This window comes from Chlamydotis macqueenii, chromosome 5 (assembly GCF_036417535.1).
Source record: "Chlamydotis macqueenii isolate bChlMac1 chromosome 5, bChlMac1.mat, whole genome shotgun sequence".
Lineage (NCBI taxonomy): Eukaryota > Metazoa > Chordata > Aves > Otidiformes > Otididae > Chlamydotis > Chlamydotis macqueenii.
Genome location: NC_141560.1, coordinates 51525568 through 51541032, shown reverse-complemented (window position 1 = coordinate 51541032; position 15465 = coordinate 51525568). Strand labels below are relative to the sequence as shown.

Sequence of the window (15465 nt, the reverse complement as noted above, 5' to 3'; positions counted from 1 at the left end):
CACCCGCTGTCACCAGTGGGGTTTAATTTTGCAGCCGGGCCCACGGGGATGTCTGCACCCCCTGGCCAGGGGGGGCATGGCGGCCCCTCAGCCCCACACTTCTCTCTGCCAGCAGGACACCCCCACTTTGGGGGGACTCATCCCTCCAGGCTGGGGTTTTTTTTTGGGTGAGACAGGCATATCCTGGGCCATAACTTGCCTGAGAGATGCCATGGGGGTGCCAAGCCAGATGTGCCCCCCGCCCCGATATGCCACCATGGCAGTACCAGGCCACCTACACCACTGAGGATGACGCTGGTGGTGGGCAGAGCACAGGGGGCACAGGCCGCCAGCAGACCCTGAGGTCCCTCCCCACCGCAGGTTGCAGCATTGAGCATCGGGGCGCGCCGGGACGGGGTGTCACAGCAGGGCTGGGAAGTTCCACTCTGCCGGCTTGGGAGGCATTGGATGGAGCTAATCTCTACCCTGTTCACCCCAACCGAGCTCTTACAGCCACGAGACCAGCTGGAAAAAATAATATAAATAAAATCGGATTTACAGATGCTTTCCCTTCCAAGTCCTGAAGGCTAGGGGTGTTTGTTTTCTGCTCCTGCTTGTGCCCAGCCTTGTGGACAGGAGAACAGTGCCCCGTGGGACAAGCTGGGCACTGCTGGGGTGGGGGACCTCTGGCTTCGAAGCAGAGTCCCTGTCCCTCACCTGCCTGTTCGAGCAACTTCTGGAAAATCGCTGCGTCATGCCGCTCATGCCACCTCCTCCTCCCCACTCTCCCTCCCTGAGCCTCTCTGTCCTTCCGTGGACTCATGCAGCATCCCACTGCCCCAAATATGTGTCCACTGCCCCCCGACTGCAGTCTGTGCTCAGTGTTTTTAGGGAATACTTCTGCCCTGGGCTGCATCTTTGCCCCACTGGCTGTGCAAATTGCTATGCCTCAGTTCATCCGGGGGTATTGGGAAACCTGCCACCTCCTCGTGGGACACAGCACCCACTGGGACAAGGTTTCCCGGAGCGATGGCTGGAGGCATTGACAGAGCCCGCTGAGTCCCGTTATTTCGGCCAGCCCCCGCTTCCCTCCTGCCCTGCAAGCATGTGGTCAAGGCGAGTGCCACTGACCCTGAGTCAGCAAAACCCGGTGCTCTCCCGGCCCTGGGGCGCTGCATGACTCAGCAAAACCCTGTGTTGCTCTTTTCAGGCAAGGGACCAAGGCGTGGTGGGTCTCCAGGACCTGCAGCCCGACCCCAGAGGCATCGCTGTTGCGTGTGTTTCGGCTCAGGGGTCTCCTCCTCTTATTCCCTTGGGTACTGGTGTTCTGGCGCTGCGTGCCTGCAGGCAGGAGCGGCTTGGACATAACCTCACCCAACCGCGCAACCCCCCCCCCCTCCTCCCCCGCCCCAAGGGCTCTAAACCCCTTTGCAAATGCGCTTTGCAGACAAAAGGGACAGTCCTGACGCCAGGCTGGGGGCTCCTCTACACCCTTTCAGGCTCTCCTGGATCTGGCCTGTGGTGGAGCCGGCCGGGTACCAGCCCTCCTCCCTCCTCTTTGAAGTGGTTGGGGAAACTGTGGCCGGCCAGGGCTGTGCCCTGGCCCCCAGGCTGGGGCACCTGCAGCAGCTCCCCACAAGTGTTTCCAGTCCAGCCAGTTTCTCCCAGCATCCTGGGGCTACAGAGCGGGCTCCAGCGTGCAGGGATGGGTTGGTGAGGACAGCACACCATGCTAGCCCCGTACCATCACGCACTGCAGAGCAAAGCCTTTCAGCAGGGTCAAGCAGTCCGGACCCAGTCTGTGTCTGTTTTTTTTTTTTTAATTCCAAGGGATTAAGAGCAATCTTTGCTGTTAGCAAAGCTGTTGTGAACAAGCCTTTGCTTGGGCTTCGTGGTAGTAGGGCTTGTGCCCGCATTCGGAGCTGCTCTCCTACCAGCGTGAGAGAGTCACTGCTTTTAGAGGTGCTTCTCTAAGCGACTTAGGTGTCCATTGTACCGGTGAGCCCAGACACTTCCCGATGGTTTATGGGGACAAAGGAAGGATGGGGCCGTGTCAGGGAATGTTACGATACTGATCCTCTCCTCAGGGTGCTCTCAGGGTGGGAAGGGACCTGGCAGCTGATCCCCAGAGTTTTTAATTCGTCTCCAGTCCTTGGCACCGGTGGTTTCCAGGCCAGTACTGCTGTGCCTGCACGCCGAGGGACTGACGGCCCCAGCAAGGAGCCAGGATTTCTGCATTTGGGCTCCCTCAGCACCTCAGTGGGATGTTTGCCTGATGTCAAGGCCTTGAGAGCTGCAGCAGAGTTGTTTAACCAGAAGCTGGGAGCACATCTGGGTATTTACAGGCTGGGACTGTGATTCTTGGACCGTATTATCTTCAAAAAAATAGACTGCTGTCAGCCTGGGCTCAGGGGGTTTTACACATTTTTTCCCTGTTTGCACAGCAAGACCCGGAGTGCTGCAGCTGAGGTGTCTGGAGCAGGCAGAGATGCATGAGAGACGGCTGAGGGATGTGTCCCTCCTTGCTCCCATTTTTGGCATGGTGGATGAATCCCTTTCCTTGCTGGTCTGTGTCACCGGCCCCCCACATCCACCCCGTCTCCAGGAGGTGAGCTGGAGCATCGTCCCCACTGTCCCCGGCGGCCACAGCCGTGGGCGTGGGGTGACACACCCCTGGGAGTGGGCCATGCTTTCACAACCTGCGTCCCTGCCAGAGAGAATTCCCAAGGGGATGTCGAATGACTCAGCCCCGGCGGCCCCCGCGGGGAAGTGCACCCCAGCCTAAACTCTGGAAGACTGGTGTCCCCTCTGTGGGTGATGCCGTGGTATGCCACCTGCCCTTTGCCATGGGGATGGGGACCTGACGCCACTTAGTTTCAAACACTTTATTTTCTGGGTGGGGTCTTGCCGCTCCCCTGCCCACAGTTCGGCAGCACTGTGGCAGGGATGCTAAGGCAGCCTATTTCTCCTTGCATTTGGCTGTGCATTTGCCTTTGCCCTTTCCTCCATGTTTTTTTTTAATATAACTTATCTATTTACCACAGCAGTAGCCAATGCCCCAAACTGCAATGACCTGAAGGGCAAACAAAGCTTCAGTTCAGAAACACTGATTATTTTTTGGCCAAGAGATGTTAAATGCAAAGTTGCGGGTGGGATTTCTAGGGGGTGAATGTCCTCTTCAAATTCAGAAAAGTGCATTTGGAATTTTGCAGCCTGTTTCTAAAAGAAAACTGATTTCTCAGTCTGAGCTGAGCAGAGCCTACAGGCACACAAGCCTGGGCAGGTCTGGTTGCAAACACCCTGACTCTGACTCCAGGTCCCGGTGCCGGTGTGAAGCTGCTGGATGCAGCTCGTTAATGGGAGCCTGATTCACCGGCCGAGCCCCCGAGCGAAGCAGTGGTAACTTTTTCCCAGCGCAGTGCCAGGACCTCGCCCACTCCCAACGCTATTTCCTAAACTGATGTACAGTTTGCAAGGTGAGGGTGCATTTACATCCCAAATTACACCCTTTTTCTGGGTGACACCCGCAAAGGCAAACCTGAAGGTTCTTTAGTAGCAGCTCCAGCTGATGGGAAACCCAGGAGCAGGGGAGGGGTTGCACTGAGAGCGGGAAAGGGACTCATCCAGGCCCTGGCCACCGTGTCCCAGTGCTGTGGGCGCTGGGGGAGATGTCCTCACATTGCAGGTGGTGGCGATCGCTGGTCCCTCCGGACCAACTGACTGGGGCTGGTTTGGAGGCAGAGCTGGCCGGCAGCCTGCTAAAACAGTTTTTGGCTGCCAGCATGGGCTGCAATGACCTTGGGGAGACATTAAGCGGAGTTGCAAAAGGCTTAGGCTGGGTGGTAATTGTTCCCTTGGTGGCTTTTACGCTGCAAGCCCTCATCATGGTGTCAGGTGAGGGTGGCTTGCTGGTGGCCAAGTGTCATGATGAGCAGGAGCCTGAGTGTGGCTCCATCCCCATCAGGGCTGTTTGCAGCAGAGTTTGAGAATGGGATGTTTTCAGCCCAGTGGATCTTCTCCAGGTTCAGCCTTTCTCCTAACTTTCAGCCTTTCTCCTAACTATTTTTTTTTTTAAGAAAAGGCTTTATGTAGCAAAGTATTTATGGTCTTTAAGCCTGTGAGCTGCCCTAGTGTCTTCACTAGGGCTTCCTTGTACACCACTGTGCTTCACCAAGCTGCTGCCAAACTTGGCATCATCTGTGCCCATGTCCCACGTGTTCCATGGCCCAGCCCAAATCCCGGCCACCTTCGCGCCACCTGCCCGCGCCTGACCCCGCTTGATGTCGGATGTTCTTCCGCATCCCCCAGCCCGTCCTCCCCCGCAGCCAGGGAGATGTCTGGCACCCATCTTGGGGAGGAGGGGACCGGCCTCACCCCGGCTGCCAGCCCTGGCCGCTCCTCAGGGCAGGGATCTTGTGGTGTTTACCTCACCCAGGTTATTTTGCAGCAGGCTGAAATTGCTGGGAACAGGCATCAACAACCCTGGCAGGCAATGGCAGCAGGCAGCGTGACCGGCGGCTGACGGGATGGGGTGGTAAGTGTCAATGATGGCATCGATTCATCGCCTCCCACGCCAGGATGTGATGGGGAGCACCAACTCACCTTGTCACCTGCCTTGAGCAATCCCTACCGCGGTCCCCAACACCATGCAAACCTGGTTTAGGGTGGGGGGTATCTGCTCACAGGTGGGACCTCCATGCAGGATGCAGAGATTTGCCTCCAGCCTCATGCAAGCATGTCATCCATCTCATTTTATTTGCCAGCACTAGATGCTGTTCAATTATTTCCTTTAATCTCCAGAAAAAAGTTGCCTCGAGAAGACCATCATTTATGCAATTACGTCTCCTCCATGTGACAAAGCACCAAAGCAATTGAGCCTTCTGGTCCTGAGAGGACAGTGGGCTCGGAAAGTCGAGGGTGACCCAAGGATCGGCTTAAAATTGCAATATGTTTCACTGGAGTGGGAGCAATCACCCAGCTCCTCTTTGTTGAATCCATCCTGACCTCCTGGGGCGGGTACTGCTGTGTGAATATGCCCATAAAGGCTCTTAATTCCCACTGAGTTATTGTCACCTTTCTCCTAAGCACTGGCTTCCCTTCCCGCTGCAGCCAGTGTTTTCCAACCTGCCTGCCTGGATTTAAGATCTTGAACCTACATAAGCACTTCAGCAAACACGGTCCATGGCTCTGCACACCCTATTTCTGAGCTTCTGCGTGCAGAGCACCCTGTTAATGATTTGCAGCGTCGGACTTGGCATCTCAGCCTCTCCGGCTGTGAATCTCTGAGTGTTTCTCAAGGAGCTCTGCCACTGAGGTGGTTTAGGGTTAGGTCAAAAACATGAAGATGCTTGCCCTGTGCTCATGACCCTTCAAAGGTGCTTGTAGGTTATGGGTGGAGGGAGGTGCAGGAGCATCCCTTGTGGACACCACAGCTGCGCCCAGTGTCCTGCAGCCTCCAGCATCCTCTCCCGCTGCAGTGAGGAGGCAATAAAGCTGAACTGCTTGGACATGGCCAATGCAGATGTCTGTTAGCAGCTAAATACCTGCCAATCTTCCCTTCCTGCAGCACCGCTTTTTCATTAAAAAATTCCTTTCTCTCTCGTAATGCTAAGTTGTTTATTTTTTAGCGTTGCAAGTCTAAATTGACTGGCGCAGTGAGTGGGGAATTAAGGGCACGCTCCTGGGCGAAGGTCTCCTGCAAACTCCGTGGGGCCAGCCAGCTGCAGCCTCTGATCCCCGGGATCACATGCTCCCCCCAAAACAAGGGCCGCTTGTTCGGCACTACTGGACAGGCTGGGCTCAGCCAGCCTGCCTGCAGCTGAGCGGAGTGGGAGCATCACCAACTTCCTTCCCTGCACGGGCAGGGTGTCATGGGGGTGTCCCAAGCAGTGACGAGTTGGTGCCAGGGTGGACCCCGACACTAGGCAGCTTTGGCTGGGACAGCACAAAGTTGCTGAAAAGCAATGGCCAGAATCAAGTTCAGGTCTTCAGATCCCCTCCTTGGCACCTCTTTGCACACCTTTCTTTTGCCGGAATGGAAAGGTGTGACACCCAGCAGGGCTCAAAGGGAGCCTGGCCCTGTGGGTGGCATGGTGGTGTGACCTGCTCCTGCCTTGTCCTGGCCCCCAAAACCTGAGATGGATATCAGAAAAGCTTCCTGCAACCAGACCCAGCAGCTAAACCCCCTTTGGACTGCAGCAGCAGCAGGACACCAGCAACCCCTTGAAGGAGGGAGATTAAAATGCCTCAGAAAGTCAAGACCTGAGGAACATCCCAAGCATTAATGAAGTTATTACAGATGCCTCTAAGACAGAAACAACAAGTCTGCCCTTGCAGCAGAGGGTGAAGCTGCAGCAATCCTTGCCAGAGGGTGATTTTGATGCTCCATCTTTGGAGCAGAGCAATAAAGGGCAGTTTTGATGCTACACCTTTGTGCCATGGCCCAAAGCAGCTGCACTTGGCCCCGTATGATGTAACCCTGCAAACTCTGAGCTTCCTTCCTTTTTTTTCCCATTTTGGGCACATTTTGCCTTGTCATCCCCCCGCCGTGCTGACAGTGCTGGAGGAAGGCATGTGTCGCCTTCTTCCTGCCTCAGCAGCTTGTGCCCTGCGAAGGCTCACGTGGACCTGTCCCCACCACCCTTGACTCAGTTAATTCCCCCTTGGCCAAGGCATTGATCGAGCTCCTGCCAGCAAAGGCAATGGATTGGAGTGGCAGAGGATGTCCGGGACCACAATCAAAGCCACCACTGGTGGGTCCATGTCCCCACTGCCAGCTGCCACCAAAGCACAGTGAGCAAGGCTGGAAAGATGGGTGCTTGGATCCCCACACTGAACCCAGTGGTATCTGACCTTCATAAAAGTGGGATGAACATCTGTACCTGCTCACCTGGCATCCTGTAATTAATATTTTCTCCATGATTGAGGCTGACAGATGCTTAGCATTATTAGCAAATGATGAGTAACTGATGTTGTTGATGTTGCTACCTCGAGACAACCATTTCAGCATCTGGACTGAGCAAAAGGGCCAGGGGCCAGACTGCTGGTGCCAAAACCCTGTCAGGCTTTGAGTCTCTGGAGGTGGCTTCCTACCAAAGCCACACAGATATGCCTGCCCTGTTCTGGCAGCACTGAGTTTAGACTCAGATGGTGGCCACGGTGGGAGGGACAGGACTTGCGCCAGTGGCATGGGGTGAGATGTACAGAGCCTTCAAGCCTAGGGCAGTGGGGGCAGAAAGTGGGCTTGGGGACATGGATGCAAGAAGATATCCAGGGGCCTCATCCAAAGCCTACTGAAGGCTTCTTGTGCATTTAACCCATCTTGATGTGTATAAGACTTGATAAAAGAACTGAATGTCCATAAAAGAGCACTGAGTTATCCCAGCCCTCCTCCCACACTGCTGAACATGGGCGTGAGGGACAAGCACTCAAAGGATGCTCATTTATTTACTTATTTGGGGGTAGAAAGCACTGGTGAGAGTGATGTTTGTGAAGCCTTTAAAAAAATACTGATTATGCTGAGATTAAAAAAACTAAGCCACAGTTATCTTTATCTCCTGTTGTGGTTTGGCCACAGTCAGCAACTAAGTACCACGTGGCTGCTTGCTCACTCCTCCCCCTGCAGTGGGATGGGGAGCAGGCTCAGGAAAAAGAAAGGCAAAACTCCTGTGTTGGGATAAAAACAATTTAACAGGACAGTAAAAGAAGATAAAACAAGAAAAAAAAAGCCCAATAACAATAATAGAATATACAAAACATGTGATTCACAGTACAATTTTCTCACCGCCCAGAACCCACTGTGCTCCTGAGCAGTGATCCTACTCCCTGGTGCCATCCCCACTTTAAAAACTGAGCATGACATATGGTGTTGAGTATCTATTTGGGTCAGCTATCCTGACTGTGCCCTCTCTCAGCTTCTTGTGAAAATTAACCCTATCCCAGCTGGAACCAGGACACCTCTGTCCACAATCCTGCTGCCACCCAGCAGGCACTGCCCTGAGGAGCCACTTTGTATTTTACAAGGTGGTTCTGGGGAGCTCCCAGAGATCTGGGGTGCCGTGTCCCCAGGCAGCACAGTGGCCTCTAGTGGCAACTGCTCACATCCAATCCTGGGGAAAGAAACCTGTGAAGGAATCTTGGAGGGCTGCTTGCTCCCCAGGAAAATTAGGAGCAGAGTCCAAATTCCTGGAGGAGAGGTATCCCTGGATGGGAAGTGGCTTGGTGGGGCAGGGTCCTGAGCACACCCTGTCTGCACTGAGCAGCTGCACCTGTACCCACTACCCACGCCCACGGTCCTGGTGACCCATTTAAGCTCAGGCCTGGGAACCCAGTCCTGCCCTGGTCCCTAGGGTGCTGGCCTGCTTGTGCTGTAGGCAACCCGTCCCCAGTGCCCTCTCCTGGAGGGACATCAGAGCTACGTGGCAGCTCTACCTCCTGGGTAGACCTCAGGTGTGGGTTGCAGACTTGTCCCTGGCCCATCTCCTGCAGCTTCAGTGTCCTACAGGTTCTGGGTCTCCTAATGATGCTCTGTGAGCAGCCTGTATACCTGAGGAAAGGTGACTTGTGCTATACTCTCTTCTATATAGGGACACAGTTTGGGCTTTCTTTCTTCAACCTGGTCACCCATTTCTAAAAAGCTTGTAGGTCCTTTATGGCTTTGAAGTCTTTCTTCTGCTGCTGAGTTTGGCTGGAGCTACCTGAAGGACTTGTGAACACATCAGCCTCCCCAGGAAACCAAGCTGAGTGTGTCTGGCCAGGCAGAGTCTTGAGGGCTTCCTTTGGGCAGAGGTCCTGGGAGTAAATTTTAGAGACTGTCTGAGCACAGCCAAAGTTAGCATTTTTAGTGCTTTGTTTCATGCTTTCTTTAGCTCATGTGTGGGGGTAATAGCTTCATTCATTCCTTTGCAGAAGAGAAAAGTCCCAGCTCCTACAGGGCAGGTAGGTGATAGCCTTCAGTGTCACAACAAGGGTGTCCTTTCTTCCTGGAGCAGCTGCAACTTTTAGCTTTGTCCTAAGACCTAAAAGACCTCATACCAGGAGCAAAAATGAGCACCACATCTTGTATGGTAGCCTGTGCTCTCATGCAATGCTCTTGCCCCCTTTCCCTGAGGTTTGCTAGCTGCAGGTTAGAAAATCCTTCCCCCTCCACCAGAAGGTTTGCCTTCAACTGGCCGAGTCCCCTGTTCTGCTGGGAGTGAGGACTGCTGGCCTGCAGGTCATCATCAGCAGGAAGGGACCCAGGCAGAGGGTATGCCCACATCTTGAGCCTCCTGGATGTTATGAAGGCCATCATCAAAGAAAATGTGGGGCTGGATCTGGGTGAGAATGGGGCCCTTGGGAGCCCCATCCATGAAGAAAGCCTCATCGATGGCCAGCCCCCACTCCCGGAGTGTTTTGATGGCTCGGACGCCCATGTCGCGGCCACTGCGGGCAGTCACCAGGTAGGTGCGGATGGGGGATTTTTCCTGGCTGAACTTCTTGCGTATCTTCCCAAGGTGCATGGCAAAAGCCTTCAGGGGACCCTGGAAGCACAGCAAAATGCTTAAGTGGGTGGGAAATAAGGAGACATCTATTCTGCCTGTACAAGCCACTTCTTCCTCTCCCGAGGTCTCTCAGGACTCTCCAGAGCACAGGGATGCCTGTGGGATGCAGGATTGGGCAGCACTGGGACTGATGCTGTGCACTGGGGTGCTTGGGAGGAAGGTGAGTGTTGTGGCGCTCATCCTGCAAGGTGACCAGGAAGGTACATCCCAGTGAGCAGTGTCTCTGGGTCTGAGCCCTGCAGGGGCTTGCACAGCAAGAGGTCCCAGCCTACGAAAGGTGAAGCGGAGATAACCACAACCCTGGATAGCTGGGAGCTGATGCTCACTTATAGGAGACATTGGGCCAGATCCACCTCCAGTGGGACTTCAGATCAAGCCCATACCAGGAACCTAGTGGCGGATACAAAGGGACCCTGTAAGGATTTCAACTTTTTTGGCTACTTGAGGCAAAGACCTAGCAGGAAAGATGCTTACAGTGGGTGCAAAGCCTGTGGATGCCCATCAAAGTGGGGTAGTTTGCTCACCTCTCCCATGGGCACGGCCTCCATCGCCCGCTCGTACTGCACCGCCCCCTCCAGCCCCTGCTCCCGGAAGACCTGGTCCGTCTCGTCAGAGAAGAGCACAGCGTCCCCATCAAACACCACGCGGAGTGGGGTGCTGGGGGCCTGCACCTCCTGCTGGAAGACAAGCGCTGCCGAGACCCCTGTGAGACAGAGCAAGGTGGGGCTCAGGAGGGACACCCACTCCTGGGGGCAGCTCGTGCATGGCCAGCTCCTCCCCGTGCATCTGCTGCAGCCCCATCCAAGCCAGGTGTCTTTCTGTGGGGGTCAGCCCAGCCTTTCAAGGGCTGTGTTGTCTCTCCATGGGGATGGACAAAACAGTGCTGCTGATCAGAGACTGATATCTGGAGAAACAATCAGTTTGCTAAGAGATGATGGGTGGCTGTGTAGGCATGAGCAGCCCTCCTCCTGGGGCTCAGTCACCCTGCCAAGCCTGGCTTAAATGCTCAGATTTAGCACTCTGTGCTGTGAGTAACAGGGACTGGCACCTCCACTTGATTGGGGTAATTGGCTTAATTACAGGTCTCTTCCTACATGCTGCTCCCTGCCCGCGCTCATCCGTGGACCGAGGCCCCCAGATGAGACACTTGTTAGAGCAATGATGCTCTTCAAGAAGGCTCCAGGAATGTGCTGTATAGTGAAGGAAAGCCTGGGCTGCAAATGGCTTGCTCCTGACCTTGAATAGCCTTGGCCACCTGATGTGCTCATACCCAAGCAAATTAATAAGGAGGTGATTAACCCCATTAGAGCTGTTGGGGAGACTGCACTTCCTCTGATCCAGGTCAAGCATGTGCTTACATCTATCGCTGACCACATGGTAACTGCATGTACCAAGAAAGCAATTTTCTATAGCATCCTCCCAAAGCCCTGGGAATTGCTGATACACTCTGTGATCCAGGGAGCAGCAACAGGCAGCATCTTTGGTTAGAAAGGCTTAAATGTCAGGCAGGGAGTGATTAGCCCACAGCACAGCTATGGCCAGAATTATGCAGAAAGCACTAGGGGACTTGTGAAGGCACCTGAGAAACCCCTGGTGTGTTTGCAGGCTACAGGTGGGGACAGAAGAGGAGATTGAACTGTCCAGGACTGTACTGGTAATCAATGTGCCATTCATGCCTTCATGGGCTCTGGCATTTCTTCTTGGTACTGGGCTGCTTGGGAAAAGCGTGGAGGGTTTGGGGATGTGGGATGGAGGGGAGAACGCACCTCTCCGGAGGGCATTGCAGACATCTATCCTGTCAGCTGAGAGGAAAAGCTTGACCCCGTGGGACTTCAGGTACTGTGTGGAGTCCTCGTCGCTGACAAAGCAGAACTTGGAGATCTCCAGCCCTTCAAGTCAGGGGATGTGAGCAAAGTCTGTTATGGGGCAATATCTTCCTCGCAGCCACCCCTCCTCCCCTCCTGGAGTGTCAATGTGCTTTGCTGCAGAGCTCAGGGCAATTAATTTCCCAGTGCTATGTGGGGAACCTGCCCCTGTTCTTGCTGCATCTTCTTGCCCTGCTGCTCCTACAAAACTGCAGAGTGCAGTTAAATATTCCCTTCCTCCCACCCTTAAATGAGCCTTCTTGACAGCACTCTGGAATTTAGTGGTTTTTTTTGTTGTTGTTGTTTCTTTCTTTTTTTTTTTTTTTTTAAGAAGTGTGTTTCTTTGGTGGCTGCCTGAGGATGCCCAGGCTGAGCAAAGTGCTGCCAGACCCCCTGGTGCAAAGGATATGGCCAAAGGGAGCTGGGCTCTGCCAAGGAGCCTTAACCCTGGGTGTGCTCTGGCACCCTGGCCACTCTGGCCAGCTGCATGGCGCTGGCAAGAATTAGGCTTGCTTTCAAAAGGACCCCTTCCCTTTGTGTCCCCTGGTTCTCTGTTTGCCACTGATGCTCCACTGTGGTGCCTCTTCTGCTTTGCAGCCTCCCAAGGGAAGCAGACAGCCCCGGGGATGGGGTCCCCCTTACCGTAGTGCTTGGCGCTGTTGATGATGCGCACGCCACTCTCTGGGCTGTTGTTGGAGAGCACCAGGATGTCAAAGAGGTCCTTCTCTGCCGGGTTGCTCTCCAGGATCTTCTCATTCACATACTGCACCGCCTATAAGGAGATGAGACTCTTTTGGAGGAGCAAGACTGTGACAGCTTTGCTGGGGCTCCTTCGCAATTAAGGTTAGTGGTTTGTGCTGCATCTGTCAGCTATGGCAAGGAAAGCCAGACAGAGCAATCATCCTGCAAAAGCCATGCCAGGAGGGCAGGGAGCAGGATACCCCACCAGAGGGAGCTGGACATGTGGGCCTGGTGCAGAGCACAGGTCTTGATGCCTTGCAGTGAGGCCAAGAGGACAGGACAGGCATATCTGCACCCTGTGATGGGAGTTGAGCCCTAAAGCCAGGAAAGCTGAGCTTTCACTCTGTCCTGCTAGTGTTTATATGTGCCTCTGGCCAGGTATGTGGCTCACCTGGATGAAGGCGAAGGCTGTGCCTGGTGGCAGGGGTTTGTCCTGGTTGGCCTGCTGGTGCCTTGCATACTCCTCCTTGCCCTTCTCCAGGTAGAGTTTGTGCTCCTCCTCCAGGTTGAAGATAGCTCTGGTGGTCACTGCGATGACCAGTGCCTCACTAGGGTCTTTCTGCAGGACAGAGAGGAAAGAGGGGTTGCGTGACAGCAAAGAAGGAGCTTGGGGAGGTGGGGTGAGCAGAGGGACACAAGGCTCAGTCGATCAGGGTGGTGGGGTTGAGTGTTGGAGCCATCACCCATGTGTTAAAATTCCTGATGCCCAAGGTCCTTTGGAGAAGTACCAAGCCCAATCTTCATCTTCAGGCCACCAAGGATGTGGCAGGCAGTTGTGAAACCTGAACCTGTCTGGTAAGTGCCATATGCTCTGAGGATAGCTGGCACCAGAGAAGATTGCTTCATAATTTTGATGTTTGTGGGCACAGCACAGCCATGGTCACCTATTTGTGCTGAGCTGCTGCTCAGCACAAACTAGCTTTCTCTGCACGTACTGGTGGTTTTACCCTTCGTTTCTGTCTGTCCTGGAGAGTCTAATAAAGTCTCTATAGATGTATAGAAGCTGCTCCTTTCTCTCTAGCTGCTCTAAAATTTAAGTGTGAGCAAATGTACCTGTCCTGCCCATGCAACTAGAGGTTCAGTCCTGCAACTTCCTCCCATGTGGAAATCCTATGGACCTCACTGAGACCAGGAGCCCAGCAGCCCTGGGACAGGCCACTACTGCTGAAACCTAGGCACAAGCAATTCAGGCCACCACAGCTCCAGGCTGTAGTGTGTCCTCTTCTGCAGTGGCATTGCAAAATTCGCTTTAGAAATACAGGATGTGTTTTGTAATGAACAACCTTTTACCTGCTTCACATCAGTGTTTATGACTGTGCTTTCAGGCTCTGCCATCTTCGACTTCCAGCCTCAAAGAGAAAATAGACAATTAAACTGGTGCATTATAATACAGCTGATCTAGAGAGGGGGAAGAGTGGAAAAGAAAGGGGATATCCTACCCACCAAGTGGAGCAGCCCAAATGAACCTGCTTCTGCTGACAACAGCTCTGCTCTGAGGAAGCCTGGTCTAATAGTTCCAATTAATTATGATGAAGTGGCTTTTCAATCAGATTGCTGCTTTCCCCCCGCCCCAAAAATATTTTTGTCCAGGGAAAACTGCTGAAAGTGGTTGTGAAGCTCTTCCCAGCAAAATAAGTTGGTCTTTATGCATCTTAAGTAGGGCTTGGAGATTGATTGGAGCTAAAAAGCCAAAATAGGTCAGAGCTTATGGGTCAGCTCCTAGTTCACATCTTTATTGCCTTTCTTGCTATTTTTTTTTTTTGTTTGAATGGTGAATTTATATCCACAAATAAGCAAGTTCACTGTGTGAGCAGCTCATTTGCAGTTGTAAAAGCGCTGAGTAAGCAGAGATGTGTGGTGAGGGCTTGGGTGGGTGCAGGATAGGATCCTGCTGATGGGGCTGGTCTGCTCCTCTGCAGCCCTCTGAGCCAGCCAGCTCCTACACTAAAGGTCTCTGTGCAGGCTGGGCTAACCCAGCTCTGGCAGATGAAAGCCACGAAGGGGTTGCATGGTCTGCCTGTGCCTAGCAGCTGAATAAGAAATCGCATTTATTTTTGTACACCCAAATGCTGTGGTTTCTGTAACCAGCATGCTGTGCACTTCATTTCTATGCACTAGTCAGTGTTAGAAGTGGACTTTTAGGATTCAGCCTCTGGGATGGGAACAGTTCCAGTTCCCACTGAGGGGCATCCCGCAGGGGTTGTTTCCACCCAGCAGCTCTCGCAAGCAAGCTGTGGGGTTTCTCTGGAGAGCAGAGGCAGCAATAAGGTCTCTGCACAGACGTGCTGGGAATGGCAGGAGAGTTAAAATATCATTTAGTAGTTCATGCCCTTCCTGAACAGCCCCCCTACCAGCTGGGGGGCTGTGCAAGCATAGACTAAAGCCAGCATGCAGTGTAAAAGGGGAAGTCAGGGTCTCTGGGGAGACATTTCTTTTGCCCCAATTTTAATTCATTTTTATCATTCAGAGTCTGTGCAGAGTGTTGCCTGGGCTGGTAAGAAATGCACCTGGCTGATGCCAGCCCCAAGAGCCAGAGCCTTGCCATGGGGGGTTCAATATTTGCATGTGCGCTCCCCAACTGCCCCTGGGGTGGAAAGCCTTGCTGGCAGGGCTCTGTCCCAGCCAGGGGGTGCCTGAAAAGCCAGGAGATGCTGAGCATCCCTCTGCTTCTTCCACCTGTAACGCATGCTGGGAAGGGGTCTTCTCCCACAGAGCAGGGCAGAGGGTGGCAACCGCTAGCTGAACACGGAGAAGCTTTCTTCCGACCACACTTCAGCCAAGCACTTTTAGAAAAGTGAAAATGAAGTGAAAGGAGGCAGAGGAGCTGCAAAGGAGCTGAGCAGCCCTTCCTGGAGGGAAAACACCTCCTCTGATTTCCACTCCGTCCTTCCAAGTGCTGCAAACCGAGCCTGACTTCTCCTTCCCATCTCCCTGCCTCTAATAACGGCAGTGTTGTTTACATACAGATGTGTGTATACATGCACACGTCTCCGCTGCGAGCACCGCCCCCCCCACCCCCCCATGCACACAACACCAGACACGCAGGAAAGCATTTCAGGCGGATGCTTGCTGGTCCCCGCCGCTCATCCCCCAGCTGCGTAGCACAGAGCAGCTATCACCCCACTGCACGCTGACAGGCTTCTGCTAGAGAGAAAAAGCCCAAACTCACCGTGACCTCTGCTTCTGCTCCCCAGTGCAGCCTGTCCAACCGCAGCATCCAAACTTCGCCCGAGATGCTGCTGTTTATATTTCCCCCTGCCCGCGCTGGCAGGAAGGACGCGGAGGCCGGGCTGGGGTGCAGCTCTGCTCCCCGGCGTGCTGGGATTTGTAGGCAGCCT

The 15465-nt window shown here is 53.9% G+C and overlaps 1 protein-coding gene across 1 annotated transcript; it reads right to left on the bottom strand.

Moving 5' to 3' along the window:
* Positions 1–7406: 7406 nt before the first annotated feature.
* LOC104483004 (cytosolic 5'-nucleotidase 1A) lies at positions 7407–15416 on the bottom strand. Its single transcript, XM_010124664.2, has 7 exons — positions 15297–15416; positions 13418–13476; positions 12519–12686; positions 12029–12158; positions 11288–11410; positions 10046–10224; positions 7407–9500 (listed from the first exon to the last, which is right to left on the bottom strand). Exons 2-7 carry the CDS (start codon positions 13460–13462, stop codon positions 9201–9203), a joined length of 945 nt encoding a protein of 314 aa, XP_010122966.2. The 5' UTR covers positions 13463–13476; positions 15297–15416; the 3' UTR covers positions 7407–9200.
* Positions 15417–15465: the final 49 nt, after the last annotated feature.

Coding starts and splice junctions, on each gene's coding strand:
- LOC104483004 (XM_010124664.2), bottom strand. CDS start 13,462: ATGGCAGAGCCTGAAAGCACAGTCATAAACACTGATGTGAAGCAG. Junction 12,159..12,518: donor CAGCCTTCGCCTTCATCCAG/GTGAGCCACATA, acceptor ATCTCCTTATAG/GCGGTGCAGTATGTGAATGA. Junction 11,411..12,028: donor CAACAGCGCCAAGCACTACG/GTAAGGGGGACC, acceptor CCTGACTTGAAG/GGCTGGAGATCTCCAAGTTC.